The sequence below is a fragment of the Formica exsecta genome, unplaced genomic scaffold, assembly GCF_003651465.1.
Source record: "Formica exsecta isolate Colony F162 unplaced genomic scaffold, ASM365146v1 scaffold72, whole genome shotgun sequence".
Lineage (NCBI taxonomy): Eukaryota > Metazoa > Arthropoda > Insecta > Hymenoptera > Formicidae > Formica > Formica exsecta.
Genome location: NW_021853485.1, coordinates 1,584,710 through 1,605,313, shown reverse-complemented (window position 1 = coordinate 1,605,313; position 20,604 = coordinate 1,584,710). Strand labels below are relative to the sequence as shown.

Genomic DNA, 20,604 nt, shown 5'->3' with positions numbered 1-20,604 from the left:
GAAGAAATTTCGCTCCTTGTTATTCTTTCTGATTCAGAAACATCTCTAAGATCGCTCAATCGAGACTTTCGTGATTCGCGAAATATTTCGTAATAAACAATAAATGTGGCGCATTACAACATAATAAAGTAAACCAAACAACGATACCTTCCATCGTAATCGATAAAAATCGCCACACCAATAAACGAGATCGATTGGGAGTTCGAAGAATTTCCATGCATCTTGAAGAAAGTGAACGTCCTCGGTGGTCTCGAGTTCCCTGCGATGATCGAAGAGCTGTCATCCGCGAGAAGAAGCTGATCGTCATACGTTTATTAAACAGAAAGACATTCCTGACGGCGGATCGATTGACAGATAGATGTTCCGTTCAAGCAACATATAAATTTGTCATGGAATCGACTCGTCCGATAGCATTTTGAACGGAATTATCATCATTTAATAGACGACACGGAGCTGTGAAAGGTGTTCAATCGCGGAAGGAAAAACTTAAGAGTCTCGAAGTTTACGAAATCTCGAAACGACGGAGTATCGTGTACACATGTTCCACTAACGGAAGCTCTTTACTATAGAAGAATCAACGAGGGATATAGCGATAAGACACACACGTGTTAATCAAGAACTAATTGTGCTTGTGAAATATGAACGACATAATTTATAATAGAGAGACACAATAGTGTGTATATAATTTATTTAAAGAGTAAACTAATTATTCAATTTGATTAAACTATTTCGAAAAAATTGAGAGTAGCAAGTTCTAAAAATTCTTCAAATTTATCGTAATATAATATAATAGAATTTAATACGCAAAAGAGAATCAGAGGATAGTGTTGAATTTACGAAAAATATTCTCGAATTTCTACGAGTTCGATTCCCGGTCGTTCGATCTCGGCGATTAGATAGGGAACGCGTGATAAGGCAAAGAGATTAATTAATGTATACAAGATTGAACGGAATGATTTACAATTCACTAATCCGACCGGGCCAACCTGCGAGTTAATTTTAACGGTGAGAGAATGCGAAGTAAACTGAGAACGGTCGAAAATAAACGCGGTCGATCATAAATCTCACAGCGACCATGTGACAGCAAAAGCCAACATCGTTATCGCTGACAAATGCCAATGATCACATGGCCATAATTCAGCGCCACATGACAGAGTCAACAAGTGTCATCATCTGTAAATGCGATCGATCGATCGCGCGCGCTTCTTGAGGCGAATTCGTTCGCGAGGAAGAACTTATCAAACGAGCGAGATCTTCTTTCGTAAGGATATTCAGTAATATTATAATTAAATATTACATCGCTATAAAGATCTCGCGGCAAAAAATGGCGTTCACGGATGTGAACGATTACACTTGATTGGGAAAAAGATAAAAGCCGGTTTTCGCTCGAATTTATACGCGAGTGAAGTAGTAAAGGATATTCGTAAAAGTACCGCGAGTTTTCCCGAAAGATGGATTTATGTGAAAGCCAATAACGTGTAGAATGAACAAGGACGACTGGGGAACAGTCATTTGAAAGTTTTACAAAGATATTATCTTCAAATGCAAAATTATATGGATGTGAACTCTGATTAAAGACTTTCGTCGAGAAATGCGTATTTCCGCAAGCGATCATTGATCACACGATCATTGATCACACACGGATAAAGCATGATGGGAGAGGTGATCCGTGTTTCTGGGAGGGCACCGGACGTCGGTGACATCCTAAAGGAGGCTATGCTGTCGCAGAGATTCGCCGACGTGGCCCTGTGTTGTCCAGGAGGCCAGCGATTCCTCGCGCATCGTCTGGTGCTATCAGCAGCGAGTCCTTATCTCCAGGTCAGTAAAAAGTTATAGTCTAATTCATAATTAAGCTAATTATTGTGCAGGAATAACACGAGTCGATTTAAATGAAAGAGAGAGAAAATTATTTTAAAGTCATTTATTAAATTGTTACTTTCAGGTTTAATAAGTTAAACGCATATTCTTATTAAAATAATTTAAATTAATTTAAGATTTCGCTAGGTGAGACTTTGAGTTATGACTGTTTTATGTCGGCTTTTTCTCCTTGTGTTATCTATTTATCTAACGATATTAATGACGTATAATCTTATCAATATTAAACAAACATAGAAAGAGATTTTATGCTCATAATTAATATTATCAGATTACGAATTTTGAAATATATAATTATCTCGTAATAATTGAAGAGTGCAAACTGCGAGAGAAAGCAATTATATCGGATTTGCGGACGATCTATGAAAACTCTTACAACATTTCTAGTATTTCGCAGTTGAGAGAGAAGCTCTTATAATACTGTTAATTACCACCTCGGCCATAATAAAAGACGCAATAAAGAAGAACGTAGCTTGCGTTGCCGTTTAATTCGCGGGTTAGTTACCGGGATAAAAACCGACGGAGTTGTTAATCTTGCACTTGAATGCAAGTGCATTTCGCGGCGGGTGTTCGCTTATGTTCGTTTGCTCGCTGTAACTGCGTATGCCACGCGTGTATAAACCGATTGTATGCGGGCGCTGACGAGCGTTTAATGCCGTCGAATTATGTCACACGGAAATAGAGATAATGCGAGATACCGCGGGCAATTCTTGTGTAATTTCTTAAAATCACGCCGATTATATTACGATGTGCATTGCGACCTCGAGTCGAGTTGTGTTATTAGATCGGAACATGTGCGAAAGATTAACGAGACAGTAATGTAGATTTTCGCAACGGGATGTAACGGATTCTATTCTTTTTGTAATAACCCTCTATCTTTTAATACACATATCTTTCAAGCGAGAGCTAAGTATTTCTTAAAGATTGGTTTGACATCGAATCACCGGGCTTTTATCTCATTTAAAGGAGAATGCAATTGTAAAGAATTTGGGAAATTAAAATTGTTTAATAATAAAAAGTTTATTATTCGTCTAATTTCCTTCTAAATTCAACTCTTTCAGATTCTTTACTTCACAATGTTAAATAATTATCGAACGATTATTAGTTATTATAGTATATTATACTCCTTTGGTGCTCTTTTCTTTCGATAATTTTCTACGTAATTTAAAAATTACGGTTTATTTTTCTATGCTTCATTATTTTTGCCACTGTTTGCGAAGCGCAGCTTTACGTGAGTAGAATCTCGTTGCGAAAGGAAAACCGAGGAAACAAATTCCGATGCACTCCACCAATTACAAAGTAATGTCGTGCGTCAGCTACGTGAAAATTCTCAATTATGCATCGCTGCCACGAATTCGTGCCACGAAATACGCTTTCTAAACTCCAGCAATCGGAATGTCCAAAAGAAAAATTTCTCGTATTTCTCTAGAATATTGAAATTGGTTGAATCGGCTGAGCTCATTGCCCTCTTTCTTTCTTCTGCTTATTATTAGAAACATAATTAATTGTACAACATATTTCGCTCAATTTCTGCATTACTCATATTTTTGTGCGCGATTGTTTTTATAAATACCAATAATGCCGATTATTTTAATCAAAAGTAAAGCATCATTATACGATCGTATACTGCATTGGAAATAATACAACACACACGCACTTCTGCCTTATGCTTAAAAAAAAAAGATGACGTCCGTGAAATGCGTTTTCTTGTTGCAACACAAATATGGTAACTTTAACTTCAACGTCGACAGATTCCCGGACCTTTGATTCTATAAATCTCGCACGACGTATTTATGCTAGGCAGCCCTTTTGCGGTTCTTGAAACGTACACGGAACGGTGCGTCTTTCCGGTACTGCCATTCGCGGATTCTCGCGAGTCACGGCGTCTCGATTTATTGCCACTTGACCTAGTTGACCTGTTTCTTCCACATGAGATTCCTACTTTTTGTACATTCCTCCGCATGTCACATGAAGAGAGAAAGAAATAATTAAATTACTCCGTAAAAAAGACGCGGAAGAAATGATAGAAAAAATTTCAAAATATATCAAAATTTTTTTTTGTTTGAAAGCCAAGATTTTTCTAAAATTATATATATAGTCGGATGTGAATGGATTTTAACTATATCTTTAAAAATTTAAATAAAAGATAATAAAAGAACAGAGAATCTATTTTTTATATAGTTTATATTATACAAATTTCGAAAAAAATTCTAACGTAAAGTATATAGTGATATTATATATACTCTCTTATATATATTTCATTAATTAAACTATATTTTATTTTTTCTCTTTATCAAATGCAAAATATTACATTGCTCAGAAAAAAGATAGGAAAATATTATTTTACAGTTTCAAAAGAAAAGCGTGCATGTAGAAAAATATCCAACTTGTTTGCCACTCGAAATCGGCTTTGCAATGACGTACGTTACGCGCAATTAACTCGATAATAAGAATCATAAAGAATTGATATCCGCTTTTATAATACTTTGCCCTAATAATGTTTTCGCGCAATGAAATGATTCATTTTGAACAAACATCGTAGAAAAATAGAGAAAAAAAGCGTATGCGTTATTAGAAAGATATGATTTAATCGCGATCTCATAACGAGCTTCTCATTATGAAATAAATCATTTTTGCGTCATGTGGAAATATGAAAAAAATTCACATGTTAGTCCAATTAGTTCAAGTAATCTGAGTATAATTGTGTATGCATTCGCACATATATAAACATATATATTTTCATTTAAAATTGAAATTAAGGAAATTCAGAAAATGAAAAAATAATATTTTTTTTGTGACATAAATATAACAAGAGATTATAAAATCGCGGAAAATGTTATAAATGTTGAACGGATTCGTCGTTATGAAATATGTTGCGCGATTTGTGTGAACTTGATTGCGCATTACTAGCTTTTTACATTTGGCTTTTACATCTCTCGACAAGCGTGGAAGATCATCATACTTATTCCAATTAGTGGGGCTGATATTATTAGCAAAGCGTGTTAGTTCTTACAATTGCACATACAATGAATGAGAAAGTACATCCTATTGTAAAGATTCTCAATATATTATATTTTAATAGCGAGAAGTTTTAGGAAATCATAGAACACATTATTATATATGTATATATATATTACGAGAATTAAAGTAAAAATTTTTTCGGATGGCGATTATTTAGAAGACGGTGATTATCGAGATTTGCGGATGAACAAAAAATAGCTCAGCAATTTTGAATAAAAAATTGTGAATAAAAAATATTTATGGCGCCGTTAATATTAACGGAAGGCCATAAAGAGGCAATAAAACACCACGGAAGAAACAAGCGAAATTCTTGTAAGCCGCGTAAATCATATTCCACGAATTCCTACACTCATAACAAATATATATTTGGGCCTTCAATATAATATTTTTACAACAATTTTTTAATCGGCAATTAATAATTAAATTTAACACAAAGATTTAATTTAATTTTGTGTTCTTTTATCAATTCAAAATAAAACAAAATCAAATAATTGTGATCGTATAAAATTATGATTTGAAATCCTTTAAAATTCTTATATATATATATATAATGGCATCATTAATTTAAAAAAAAATATATATATTGCACATATGTATCAGCATACGTACCAATTGTACAAACGTGCAATGTAAGGATTCAACGGTTTATTTCCAGAAGATTTTAATAGAAACAAAAAGCTTTTAAACGTCGCGTGATGAGAAATTATGGCTTTCTGCGGCGAACAGATTATGGTGCGTCCGTGTAAGTTTTTCGTAAGCGCCACACGAGAGCAAGTGTTTCTCATAGTCAGGCTCATCATTAGAGAGGCCGGCGCAGCACGAGATCACGTATTCATTGCTTAATTAAGATTATCGTAACTTGAAAGGAAGCGACGAACCGATATTTCACGTCAGCCTGTATTGCATACGTCAATCCAGAGATACGACATTGACACGCGTGTCTCATGATTCGAAAAATGTTCCTTCCACCATTCTTCATTTTCTTTTTATTGATAAGACAAGTTTATAGCATATGTTTTGAAATTACGTGACGTTTCTTTCAATTTCAGAAAAGTTTAAAAAATTTAAACATAAATTTGGGCATTTTTCGAGAAAGAGAAAATAACATTACATTCTCTCAGTAATATTACATAAAGTAATACTCAAATAATTAAGGTGCAAAGCCATATTTATGAGACAAAGTTACTTATCAAATTAAGTTATGCATCTATTAACAAGATCATACATCAAAACGATCTGAAAAGGAGAGAAATATGACTAGAAATACATATATCAGCTTTCAGAACTTCGCCGTTAACATATATCACATAAAAATACGACGATGCGTGCTTGTGCGTTCGATTCGCATTAATCAACTAAGATTATTGTAATAAACTATGGGCAGTTAACGATGACACACATAGAGAAGACAGGATATAACGGCAAAACATCGCGACGACATATCCATACATTTTAATCACGACAATGTTTCACGTCCACTTGCTCCAAAATGCTAATTAAGAGATGCGGAGATAGAACTCACCAAACATTAATTAGACGACAAAGATCATCGCGGAGAGATTAAAATGATTGAAATTGATATAAATAAAGGAGTTTCGTATTGTGAGAAAAATTGTACATTTCATTAAGAAATCAATTAATTCAATTTGTTTGTTATTTTATTTCATTTCTATTTTTGAAGATAATAGTTTTTTTAACTAAATTAATTATAAAATTAGTAACAATATTTTGCGTATATTAAATATATGTATATATTTAAAAACTATTTAACAAATATATTATATAAATAATATAAAATATTCATTATTAGACATAATTATTATGAAATAATAATTACTAATTTTATATAAGAAAAATATGCACTCATTGTTTTATATATTGGCACAAGAATTTCAAAAACATACCATCTATTTTTATCAGAAGTATTTAAATGATTCATAGAATGTTGAAAATATAATTTTAAACAATTTGTCTTGCGGAAACTTGTACTGTTTAAAAAAGATTTTTGCCATAAAAAACTTCAAAATAGATGCTTTCAGATCTCATCGTAATATATCCATTCGATATTTTAGCACATAGTTCATTACATCTTCAACATGCTAATTCTCTTAAAAAATTTCTGAAATATCCAATATATTTTACAAAAAGATACTTAATAACGTTAAAGAATAGTCATTATATAGGATTATCTTATCGAACGGCGCATAATAAATTTGTAGCTGCCCTTTAAAGATCGCGCGATGCTCGTAGACTAGACATTAATAGAGAAAGCTAATTGAAGATAATAATCGTTCAATTCCTCAGGAAGAAAGGGCCGTCCAAGAGCTGTCTATTAGTAGCAGCGCAATAGCTCTTATGTTAGTAACGGGGAATTAATTCACGCATTGTGAAAGAGTGGCTCTTTCTTTCTCATAGTAGGAACTCTTGAACCTTGAACATAATGTACGCTCATCAGTGAGGGCCCTTTCACTCGTATCATCGAATCCACAGAGAGATTGTCGATTTTAAATATTTCTTTTTTTTTTTAGAGATAATAATTTTAATTTTCAAAATTTCATATATATACATTCGCACGCGCATGACTTTTGCTTACGATCTCATAGATTCGCGAATCCTTAAATACCTGAAGTTTAGAAATAAATACTTAAAGTAGAAAATAAAAAAATATATAATCCATATATAAATAATAATCTGATTATGTGTACGTATAAATTGAGATAAACGAAAATTATATTTTTCAAGTTTTACCGAGAAGAAACACTAGAGAGACGAAGATGCTGAAAAAAATTAATGTAATCAATTGAAATTACGGGAAAGCCAGATGATAAAATGTTGTGCATGCTATACGCTATATATAATTATATTTATCGATATACGTATACGATATATAATCGCACGGTAATCTCTCACGGTTTTTTTTTCGCAGAAAACGCGATCCCATTCTATCTTGCTTAGAGCGACTTCTTTAACTGCTAACATATTGTAAGAAAATTTAATATGTAGCGAAACGATTGGATCGATCGTAATCGCTCGCAAATATACGTTGCCGGCTTAAAAAAGTTGTTGCACGCGAGCGTTTTATCTGTAGCGAGTATCATCCGCGATCAACGATAGCAATTAATTCAATTGCGTGATATTCTCGGCACGTTATTCGAATCGCTCCTACATGCAAATCAAAGGTGCTCTAACATTACTCCGGAATGCTTCTAACGTTACTCCAAGGCAGTGTCCTCCAATTCGCTCTACAAAAGATTAAATGCAAATGTTCGTTATTTATATTTACCGATTTACCGAAAATTGTGTGTGTTTGACGAGAAAATAAATAAATCGCTCTGACTTGAATCTCATGTTTGAAATAAATTGCGAATTTACGCAAATAATTTCCCTGAGACAAAGTCGCGATAAAGTGACGATTAATTTTCTATTTGCTTTCTGTAGAATTCTTCTGACTTTGTATATTTCGTATCTTTTTATTGGAGCGACATAAATCTTGTATGTAAATTCAATCAATTCACAGATAAAGAATATAGTATAAAGTATAAGTCAAGTATACATAAATATTTTGCTGAGATGAAGCAAATAAATCACACACAATTAATATATCAAGAGAATTTATAAAATAGGAAGTTGGAGCTGTCATCGAAATTTCTGAGAGATTCATTTCGATAAAAAAAAACCGATAAAAAGGATACATATGTTTTTACGAGAAATTATCTTTATATATCATATTTATCGTATCTCATATTCGCCATATTTTATTTTAGCTATAGAGATTTCTCGTGATCTTCAAAATCGACGGTTCTTTAACAAGAAATCGATATAATCCCATAAGAAACCGCAAAACTTAATCATTTCAATTAAATGTCATGCCAAATAAATCTCAGATCCAGATTTTTTAAATAAATAACTTGTAATGTGAAATATATAAGCACATAAAGTGCAATAAAGAGCGTAAGGATAGAACTTTTGCATTTCACGATCGAGTACCGTTATTGTTAGCGACCGGTTTCGAGAATTTTCAGTTTTTCTTTTCTTCTCTTTCTGAGAGAAAATCCGCCGTGTGTGTATACATATGTATGTGTAAGCTCGTAAATCCGGCTTTCCGACAGTTTCGCCCTCCTGTCCCTTCTCGCGCGTAACCGGTCGCGACTCAACCCCTTCGGGGTTGTTAAATTTTTGAGTACTCGCATTATCAATCACGCATTATCGGATTGAGCAAAGTAAGTCATAACGGTATGCTAAATCAGCAAAGGCAGAGACGTAGTTAATATATGGCGAGAATATGCGTAGGCAGGCTTTTTTTCTTTCTCTCTCACAGACCGTTGTTCTGTCCTTTAGAAGGCAAGAAGATTTATTCAGATTCTATAAAACAGGAAGATGTCGGGAACAAAAAATATATTAAAAAGAAGAAAAATAAGACAAAATATCCGATATAAAAAATATATATTTTTTAAGTAATAATATTTTTTAAATTGCCCTTATCCCCTTAAAATAATTAGCGTATTTATGTTATGGAGAATATACAATTTTTTTCCTTACATAGACGTTTTCTAATACTTTTTTCTGGATTTTTATACAACACACATCGTAATATTTAGTGAATTATTTTGACTTGGAATAAAAATATGCAAATATTCGCAAAAAAGGTTAGCCTTATCTCGAGACATCAAAACATACATATTAAAAGACCACTTTATATGCATCAGTTTTTTTTTTGAATCTACAATATTAAGTACAAAATCTTCGAACATAACGCTTTTAATCAGTATATATACAATTCGTATAGAAATAAATACGTTGACATCCATCACTCACGAACGCGAGCATGTCGAGCCATATCACTTATTAGTCAGCGTTCGTGCCGGATATAATCGCTTGAGGTCACAAAGCTGAGAAAGGAGGAAAAGTTAACGTCAATCGAGAGAATAAAATTACCATTCGATTACTTGCCAACAGATTTACATATTATTCAAGGGTACAGAAGGTAAATTAATACTGATTTGAACAAATTTTTGTTTAATCGATTATAATTTGGAATATTAATTTTTTCCGGAGCAAAATCTATAGTGCATTAATTCGTGGACGCGACAGCCATCATATGAATAATATATCGCGGGATCTTGCAAATCCTATGACTTGATTTTCCTCTCAATAAGTCCATATTTCCCACACCAAGAAGAGAGAGAGTTAGACACACTACACGATAACCTTGATAATGACAAATTCTGCCATTAAAAATATATCTTGCGTTGATATAAAATACTGATAAATAAAAATACTGAGCAGTCGAGCGTAATTGCAACAACGGTGACAGTACATAATAAGAAGTATAGTGTTACAAATTCTATGTATCTATATTTCCGAGATCTATATCGGCATTACAATTGTACCTTTTCAATTTACACAGGCCTTAAGCTATCACGTGCAACGTTATTAAACCGACGTATCATTAAAAATAATCATTGGAAGAAAATCAAAATTAGATATAATATTACTATAATACTTTTATATCTTTCCTTCAAAATAATATTTTTATAAAAAAATTTTAAAAATATATTATGTCTTTATTTTAAAAAATTATACAATTAATTATTAAAATTAACATTTTTTAAATTACAGTCTAGAAAAAAATCATGATCACATCCCTGATCGAATATATAACACACTTAAGGTGCTAATATTATTAATTGCAAGTATAGCGAGAAATCTCGATTAAGATCAATCACGTTTTATCAGTTCTCCATTATTCCATTGTATTCCAATAGTATCGCATTGTGTTAAGGTTAATCACACGCTGGATCCCAGGAATCTCGTCATAAATGCCGCGGGCACGCGGGCTTTTAACACCGTGCGTTACTCGCGTAATAACTTATCCGCGTCATATCGATACGGCTGAATGATTAATGGCCGATATTGTCCGTGCGATACCCGTATCCCGCGTTGATCAGAAATTGTTACGCTTCATGCTCGCGACTCGCTTCATTGCTCATCACGTTTACGGTACGATGCGTAGAGACATTTAAACCCTCTTCTCCTCGCATTCCGTACGAGATGCGATCGTTTTCTTTATCGCACTCACGCATTTCCGAATATACTCTCGCGTAATATTTTACACGCTCGTCGTTTCGATAAATTCCAGACAATTATAGACAAATTCGATTTCCATTTATCTTGTGTTTTGATTTTATCAGCGATTGTATACAGAAGCGCTCCTTCATGTATCGTTTACTTTCACGCGTAATTTTTATTCTGTTTTATTTCTTTCTATTCTTGAAACGGAAATATGACAACCGATAATCGATCATAGAATAGTTTCCGTTAATATCATAATATTATAGTCTTCTCGCGAGGATACTTTTTTATTTTTATTTCGCAATATATTTTAGTACATTTAAATTATAGTAGAAAAAGAGCGTAATATGTAACGTGATGTTGCTATTACGTGTAACACGAGTCAATCTGGTTGATTGCACTTATGTTGCGTTATATCCCATCCATTAACGATACGTGAGACGTTATGCATCGTGTGAATAGAGGCTCTAAAACAAAGTTTGTTCAACGACTGTGTTCGCCGACCGTTTGCCCTCCCTCGCCTCTATAATTAGTTTTGATTGCGTTTACGTTCGAATAATTTCAAGCGGGTGAACTTGCTAGATTAAATCACGTGGCTCTCGGCGTTTTCTCTCGGCCGTGGAATCGTATAATTATCGTCACATGAGCGCGGCGTTTAATTGACAGTATGTACGCTGCCTACTCGCGAATCAAGTAGTAATGCGTAAAAATCGAATCTCGTACTCGTTTGCTATTGTAATATCGCGGATATGCAAGACGACGACGCGGATATTTGCATCACCGATCATGAGAGAACCGTGCAAAATATTGCGTTAAATATTAGAGATCTCTCGAGTCTATGTCCGTACAATATAACAACCATTCTGCTCTTATTATCATTAAATCCGTCTAATTGAGTTCGAGTTGACAAAAGCCCGATCACTTAACAAATTTATCTATTTCCCTAAAAGAGCTTTATTTTTATATGTATTGCTAATATTCGTGAAAGGAAAAATACACGAATTAAAAACTCTTATAATTTAATGTTATTTTAAAAGCTCAGAGGAAAGATATCAAAACCTATATGTTTTCCAATCGACATGGACCTATTTCTCAGCTATTAAGTGATGCGTCATATATATAAAAAAAACTGATATGCTCTTTGGTCCGCTTAGTTAATTTATTCATCAGAAACCTGTAGTTTATACAGTTTAGTTGTTTAGATGCTAAATTGGATTGTAAAAAGTTCCAGAGATTCGAAAGTTTCTTTTTTGTGATTTGCTTTAACAAATTACATAATCTAATGGCGAATATCTTTTTTACATTATTCTACTTGTAGGCCTCTAAATCTATTTTATTTTCGTTTTTATTGCTCGTTTTTATCGTTCTTTAGGAAATCGCTCGTTAGTTGGGAAAATTAAATTAGAATGTTTCAACATATCCCCTAGTCCGTGTAACATGATTTAATATTTTATTTTGAAATATCAAATCAAAGAGTATGACAATGAATATTATTAACTGATTTTTATCTGAATTTTTTATTTAAAGATACGAAAAATTACACGAAAAATTTCAGTTTAAAATTTTATTTTAAATCTTCAGCTAGAGGGAAACTGAAAATAAAATATTTTCTATTTTTGTATATTTCCTTAAATATTTACCGACAAATTTTTGCGTTGGAAAATTTAACTCGATATCTTTCAAGAGAGAGAATGAAATTGTGTATCTCTAGCAAACATCATACTCTTTCCATATGAGGTCTCGGAAATCTTCTTGAGCGTTTCTTCAAGAGCTTTACATATTTGCAGAAGTACTGCAACCCACTGTTGCATGCGAGCCATCAAATACCCTACAATTATGCGAAGTAGGTGCGAAACTTTGCGCGTTAGTTGGGAAGTTAGAATCGGTTGTATAAAAATTCACTCAATCACTCATGCTCTCAGAATTGATATCCGATTACTGTAATTATGACGATCTAATCGACGTTCTCCATCGCACCCTGAATTTCGCAATATGTGGATAGGTTAGATCGCATCGGATAGAAAGCGCATTTGGAATATCACTATGATTCTGATTGATAGATCCCAAGGGTAATGTTTCATGCATTTACAGATTGATCTATAAATCTACGGAAACGGGCTGAAAAATTTCGCGCAGCTTGGTATCATTTAACGGTTAAAGATAACATCTGTAAATTATTTGTAATATTGTAATTGATTGATAGATCTCGGTGGTGTAATCGCTGTTTCGCGTGCGATGAATCGACGTATAAATCGATGTAAACACTCTTAAAAATTTCTCACAGCTTGAAACCAGTAACCGTTTATTATATACTACTTGTAGATAGCGGATATAGATATTTTTAAGTACAAATTGCTAGACATCCCGATTATAATCATCCACGGAAGATCTATAAGGCAATAAAAACACAGAATGGAATAAAAAATTATTGTGAAACTTTGAGATATATGATTTATAAGTAACTTAGTAAATATTAAACATCTTGAGAGAGAGATAATTAAATCGAATTAATCCTTTCAAGATCAAATTCTTATGTAAAAAAAGTTTTGTGTATATTTAAGAAGATTTATTCTTATATTTGCTTGCTTTTTCAAAAATGTTTCAACAGTTAACAACGTAAGAATACATTATCATATAGATAGAGAAATATACAAGGTGCGAATTATCCAATCATATAAATGTGTTCGTGAAATGCACTTGTATCTAAATACTGTATCTATCCGCATGCTTAACCACATTGTCTAAAAAGTTTGTAAAATAGATGCAAGGTAAATATAAGCATAATAGCACGCTTATTACATTGTTAATTATGTCAAAGTTCGCCAATAAACGTATTCATGTCTTTAATTGGTTGAGGAAAAAGCTCGCGTTACACTTTACATCTGATTATACATATATATGATATATGTTCGTCTCTATACTCGTAATGGAATATATGCCGATCGAAGATATTTCAACGCCTCCGGAAATATTTACGATTCGAAGGCAAAATATATTAATTTGAGCGCGCAAATACTAATCTTAAGTAATTGCGTCCGAGAAAGCACTTCTTGTAGGAGGAGGAAAAAAGCTGCCCACGGCCTTGCGGTACAAGAAGATATAGGTACAATGTAACAGGAATATGCGGGCAGCAAGAACAGGCAACCCATAAACCTATTTCTTCCTCTTTTTTTTTGCCGATATAAACGAAAATTATAAAGTACGCCAATTTTAAATCTAAAATGATGTTATAAACGTCACATGTAAACTTTTAATATAAAAATCAAATAGCAAATGGCACTCCCTGCGCGACACATGGTACTGAAATTAGCTTAGAGAACAATTTTTAAACTTAGAATATATTATAGATATTTATTTTAAGATTAAATTATAGCTCCGGTTCTTTAGTTTATAATTCAGGCTTTTTTTTAGAATGTGATCTAAAATTTATGTTATAGCAATAATGTTATATAAAAAAAGAAGACTGCGAGATATTGACGTTTGATGTTGCAAAAATGAAATGTAGGCTCCATGGATGTTTCTTGCATAAGAATTCGAAAGTTCTTCCTACGCCATTGGAGGCAACGGTGCAACAAAGTTGCACCGAGCCGCGGGCCGGTTTGAAAGCTAACGTTTCATTTCCGTTCTCTACGTGCAAGAATGATGCTCTCGCCATTTTTCGCCGTCAACGATCCGTTAAAATGGTTGCAGAGCGGCGCGAAGAAGAAGAATGATTGAAGACTAGAATATTTCTCTCAACCTCATGTATAAAATCATCAAAGAATCCAGAAGTGGAAAAAAAATGCTTAATTTTTATGGAAATGTAGAGCGTCTCGGTTCAAATGTATAATAAATTCTACAGTTGATACAGAATATAGAGAACTCCTTTAGAAAGCCCGGGAAAAAATTTTAAGACCCTTACTTTATACACATAGACATATCGCACCGCGATCTTACAAAAGTGGAGTTCAAAGAGGTTTGTGCAATTTATTTTCGCGCGATCTTACGCAATGGAACAAAAATGCGCGGCTTTTTCTTTATCGCGCGCAACAATATTGTGCGAATGACGGAGGTTAATTCAAATCGGTTCCCTGATCTCGGCGACCAGCCAAGAGCAGTTAATTATCGCGTTAAAAAATCAAAAAAACCCAAATCGATCGCCAGAGTCGCGTAATTACAGTTATCTCGGTGCAACGCGGTCTTCAAGCTTGCAACAATGAGACGCTCGTAATTCATTATTGTTCATGTTCCATTATCCGCGCGAATAACGACGGCAAGAAGAATGTTGTAAATCAAACGCGCGATGCTTACGAGCACTTAAAATAAAATAAAATTTGAACGATTCGGAAGTCTGAACTTTTACAATTTTTTGACGACTATTAATCCAGCTTTATATTTCAATGGATTCATTAAATTATTTTTTCATTTTTAGAAATTCTTATTATTTTTCAAATGTATTATTCTATCTGTAAGTGTGTGATTCTTTTGTGTTATTTAGAGCTTGTTATACAGAGTTCTTTGAAAATTGGACACACAAAGCTTTATTAAAAAAATATCTTTCTATATTTGATGATGTTTTCAAAGATATTGTAGAGAAATATTACAAAATCTTCATCAAGTTGAATTTCCTGAAAAGATTTTCTTAATCTTGATTACCTATCGGCAATATATTTCTGTGACTTGCAAAGCAATATATTTTATGGTTTTAGATATTCCCGTTATATATACCAACCAAACAAGAAAATTCGTAAGACTTTTAACTTCAAAATGAGAGCGCTAATAAAATTCAGCCTACTTATGCAGTCGGCGTGTATTTCTCGATACATTTCTCAATTCGCTTCATGTTTTTATTATGTTAATATTTATGTATTACTAAGTAATACGTAATATCGTAAACTAATTTTTATCAATGTAGAGATCCGGGTTCCGAGTCATCTTTTATACATTTCTTTGGCATCTAGATAGAGTTAAGACATCACGTTTGATATTTAAAATATGCATTTTCTTCTTTTTTTATATAATATTGCCTAATATATTATTTGGAGTATGTTTGATGTTTGTAATCAATAATAAAATTAGATATTTTGGAAATAAAATTAGAATCCGATATTTTTGTTTTCAGAGTAGTTCTGAGAAGTAATTCACAAAATATATATATATATATATTTATAATTATTAATATTGTTAATTTTTGAATTATTACACTAATAACAAACGCTGTTTTTGTTTACAGGAAGTATTGTTGGCGCATAGCAAGGCCACCGCTCATTGTGAGCCGATCACGGTGATCCTGGCTGAAATGGAAGCGCCGGAACTCGCGGCTCTTCTCGGTTTTGTCTACACGGGAAGTGCCACGGTTCCGCGGATGCGACTGGACGCGTTTCTACGCGCTGCCGAGACTCTGCGAATTCGATTGCCACCGGTGCCGGTGACGACGATCTGCGCCGAGCGATCGCCAGCGGATTGTAAACTCGAAGACGTGAAGGACGTCAAAGTTAACCCCAAGTACCTGCGATGCAATCAGTATCCTTGGTGCAGATCGGGGAGACTGTCCTACGAAGATCCGCATGACAGAAAGGAGTCCAGGATATTCCCGACGGAGGACAACAGAAACGTCTTCAGGGACATCGGGACGCTTCGTGAAATCAACCATCCTGGTCCCAGCTCGTTTGATCCAAACTGCCCGAGCGGATGGCCAATCGATAGTTTCGTATACCAGGATAGAACGATAGATGATGCTTCCATAGAGAAAGATCATCGCTCGGTGATAGTCGGCGATAAAAATCGAATGATAGCTCCTAGTAGCGAATCGTCCTTCGATGTTTATCAGCGAGACGCGTGTCTTCCTGATAGATCGTTCACGGAACGATACGATAGTCTGGATCCTTTGGAGAGGATGAGAATATCGGGGTACGAGAGATCGCAGATGAATCGTTCGACGGAGAAGCCGATGACGGACGAGGACGTCCACGCGGCAGGATCGGGGGGCGACTCTTACGGAAGGATACGCGACGAGTGCCCCTACCAGGGCACAATGCCATCGTCGTCCTTGCAGTGTCGGACAAGGTCGTTCGAGAGGACGACCGATTACGGTTCGCAGACGGCGGTGGGCGAGGATCTCAGCTGCGGCGAAAGTTGTTGTAGGTGGAGGACCGTCCGCAGACACGTGGCCAATCGCGTCACCGCGTCGCCGTGGCGCCAGATTATTAGGCCTCATCATTCACCGAGAACCCCAAGGTCCGTCGTACCCCAACGTCACGTCGATGACGTAAGTACTTGGCGAATTTATAAATATTGTGGATCGCGTTTTCCCATTTGATAAAGGGTGTGGCCCTGTTTTGTATATTCGATTACGATGCAAATACGATTTCGATCGATCGAAATCCCGTTGCCCCGTATTCTCATGAATATAAATGTAAAGGATTCACCATGGTGGGAACTGTGCCGAGGTGAATAACATTAAACGGCACAATCTAACACAACCACATGTTTTTCGCCTAATCGGTAGTAAAAATTGATACCTGTCGAGCGATGGAAAATAGGACTTCGACTGCGTGTATAATTTAAAAAGAACTAATTAAGCATTCATGATGGTAAATAATCACGCTAATAAAATGGCGAATTTATTTTCTCGCATAAATATGAAGCACTTTTCTCAAAAAGAGAAGATCTAGAAAATCCAAAATATTTCATACTTTTAAATAAATTAATAATTGATAATTTTAAATAATTGAAACTCTCTCTCTCTCTCTCTCTCTCTCTCTCTTTCTCTTACATATATTCACATAAAAAATTTTACGTAGTATTTTTGTTTTTCGAACGATTTGCATTTAATTATGCGTTACAGATTTATCGAGAATCATGAATCGCGGTCGATTAGCTCATGATCCAGCTACAATTTTCGTAAAATATGGCGAGAACGGAGATAAACCGTTACAACCCTTAATTAATGCCATAGAAGCGAAACATTTTAACGTGACATGGATACACGGACGCACTCGCCGTGTTATCGTCCTGGCGCGTCGAGATTAATGAGAGAAAATAGTTCCGATATTCCTGTCTGTCTCTATAAATTGCTCGTGGTAAAACTCACGAAGTTAATTAAATAGAAACCGCGATCCTCGCGCGCCATAAAACTAGCAGCATCAATCGTTGTTGCCACTTCAATTTATTAATGCAGGAATGTAAAAGAACGGTTGTTTAACACTTAGTTGTTTTTATATTAGCTTATTAATTCAGTCTTAGCTCGTAATATATAAAAATTCATATTCTAATGTCGCTATTAAAAACGTTGCCTCGAAGTAATCCTCGCTCTTATTTATTATCATAAATAAGTTTTCAATATGTTTTATGTAATTTTTTGAAGCATTAATAAAATACGCGCAAAAGCAAAAAAAAATGTTTAAAGATGACTTGATGAAGATTTTGTCGTTTTAGGATATATGTAAATTGCACGAAATGATAATTTTTTTTTTATGTTTGTGTCAAGATTTCTTAATGTATTTATATTATGTATTGGATTATCGTCAAATTAATCTAAATTTGAAGTCTAATTGCATATGCGCAATTTTTGATGTCTCGGATGTGTCTTCCAATATTAATTTGTGAACGAATTAAATTAAACGAGACTAGACATGATATCATTTGAATCTCATTATAATTCTATGAAATGAGAGTTTTCGATATATATTTTATCGTTTATATTATCAAACGTGAATGGTGCCATACTAAGAAACTAATTTATTCCAATGTATTCCGGAAAGATTCACATTTGCTTCTGCGAATCAAAAATCATAAATCAACATGACGTCGATGAGGAAACACGAGCTTCAGCTGGCGTATTAAAGATTATCTAGTTTCAGCCATGCGCATATTATTAAAATTTTATGTGTCAGATAAAAAGGCGCTAGTAACCTCATGAATAGATAAAAATGTGTGATAGAGACAGAAAATGTATAGGTTGCTTATATTATATATGTGATTTCCATATAATATTAATCCTTTCTGTCATATCAACAAATCTTTTTCTCTTTCCAAATTTTGCCTTTTGCACGTAACACAAATCACGAACAAGTCGGGATATAGAACTGAGTTTCTCTCAGAAATTAATTAAAGAAAGATTGCGGTTCGCGTACATCAATTTTCCGACATGAAACATAAAAGAAACCAATACGCGATGAGTCTACGTGATTAATAGAAATTGTAGGCACTAGACGCGTCGGTGGAAAGAGAGTTAATTGATAGTTGTAAACATCAAAGCGTAGACGAATGCGAACCCGGAAAATTCAAGCATTCGCCATTTGTACGCTCGCGTCTCAACCACAGGTGACAGCGCCGCCCGCTTCCAGGTGCGTCGTCGCCCTTCACTCGGATACGATGTCGTTTCACTTACAATTAATGCAGCTATCAGTTAGCCCGCTCCCTGCTGGCCGTTTATCAGGCCGCGCCGTGATTGCGCATCGCCAGCTGGCGATGCCAGCTGCGCGCGCGTCCGTCGCATTATTACGCGCGTTTTCTCTTTCGACGGGAGATGCGTGCCAGATTTCGTGGATCGGCCATGCTGCTTGCGCAAGCCAGCGGTTGCCGCAGCTTGCGCCGAGATTTCAATCGTCCGGATAAGGACGAAGCCGTTGCGTTCGCGGTCGTCAGAGATTTTTCCTTGTGCATACGCGGATTGATAATTGCAGTCTACCATAAGAGAAAAGGGAAGAACTAGAAATAAACTTTGAGAAGATTTCTATTCAAGTTTTTTCTACAAATTTCTATTTAAATTCGGAATATTTGATTGATATTTCGGATATATTTCGATTGAATATTAATCAGATTTTATTTGAATTTAATAGATCAATTTTTCCCAAGGCAAGGATACATGATATTATATGCGATGCATATACCCTAAATTTTTATAATAAATTATGAAAAGAATGTTTAGGATAATAAATAATAATTATTACATGTGTAACAAATTTATCTTTTATATATTGAACATAGATCACTTTAATTAGAATTAACGATTTTTAGCTATTTTGATATAAATATAGCTTAATCATTATAAGAATTATTAATTATTTAGACATCAATGAGGCACGCAACTTCAGGATTTTGAACTGAAATGTGTTATTTATAGATAACATAATATTTTCAATATTATAATTATATAAATACTTTTCTATGATAAAAAAGAAATCAATTGGCAACGCTACGCTTTCAGCACGAAATTTTTCTCATAAACAAAAGCGCGGTAGACAGTACCGCGACACTATCCGAAAAACGATTTAAAAAAAAGGGCAGACATAAAGTATTATGAAGATCGATAGCAAAAACCGATCAAAAGTATGATGTGAAGTGTAAAAGTTATAATCCAATGCAGCAAATTTCACGGAAATATTACGATAATCAGTATCGTACATTCGATATAAATTTTATTTCACAAATTCAATTGCGGCTATTTATATTGAACTTTTCTGTTGAATGTGAATATAATTACAATAGATGCAAAAATAAATATGCATTTTAATAAAAACATCTTTCTTATCCCATCAGGGTCATTTAATTATTGCATTCAAATGTTCGATAGCGTCCATCAAATTGTCACAATTTAACTACTTTCTAATTGCTGCTTTCTTCTGTTTCTATCAACTGCTCATTATGCGCACG

General features: G+C 34.2%; 1 protein-coding gene and 1 long non-coding RNA gene across 2 annotated transcripts in view; one reads left to right on the top strand and one right to left on the bottom strand.

Annotated features, from left to right (window-relative positions):
• LOC115243485 overlaps nt 1–20,604 on the bottom strand; it is an 86,044-nt gene that overhangs the window by 9,701 nt on the left and 55,739 nt on the right. The gene's annotated exons all lie outside the window — the stretch shown is intronic.
• Nucleotides 752–20,604, top strand: part of LOC115243483 — a 25,996-nt gene continuing 6,143 nt past the window's right edge. The window contains exons 1-2 of the mRNA XM_029820541.1: nt 752–1,818; nt 16,181–17,215. Coding sequence (XP_029676401.1) covers nt 1,651–1,818; nt 16,181–17,215 — 1,203 coding nt within the window. The 5' untranslated portion in view covers nt 752–1,650. The remainder of the gene's footprint in view (nt 1,819–16,180; nt 17,216–20,604) is intronic.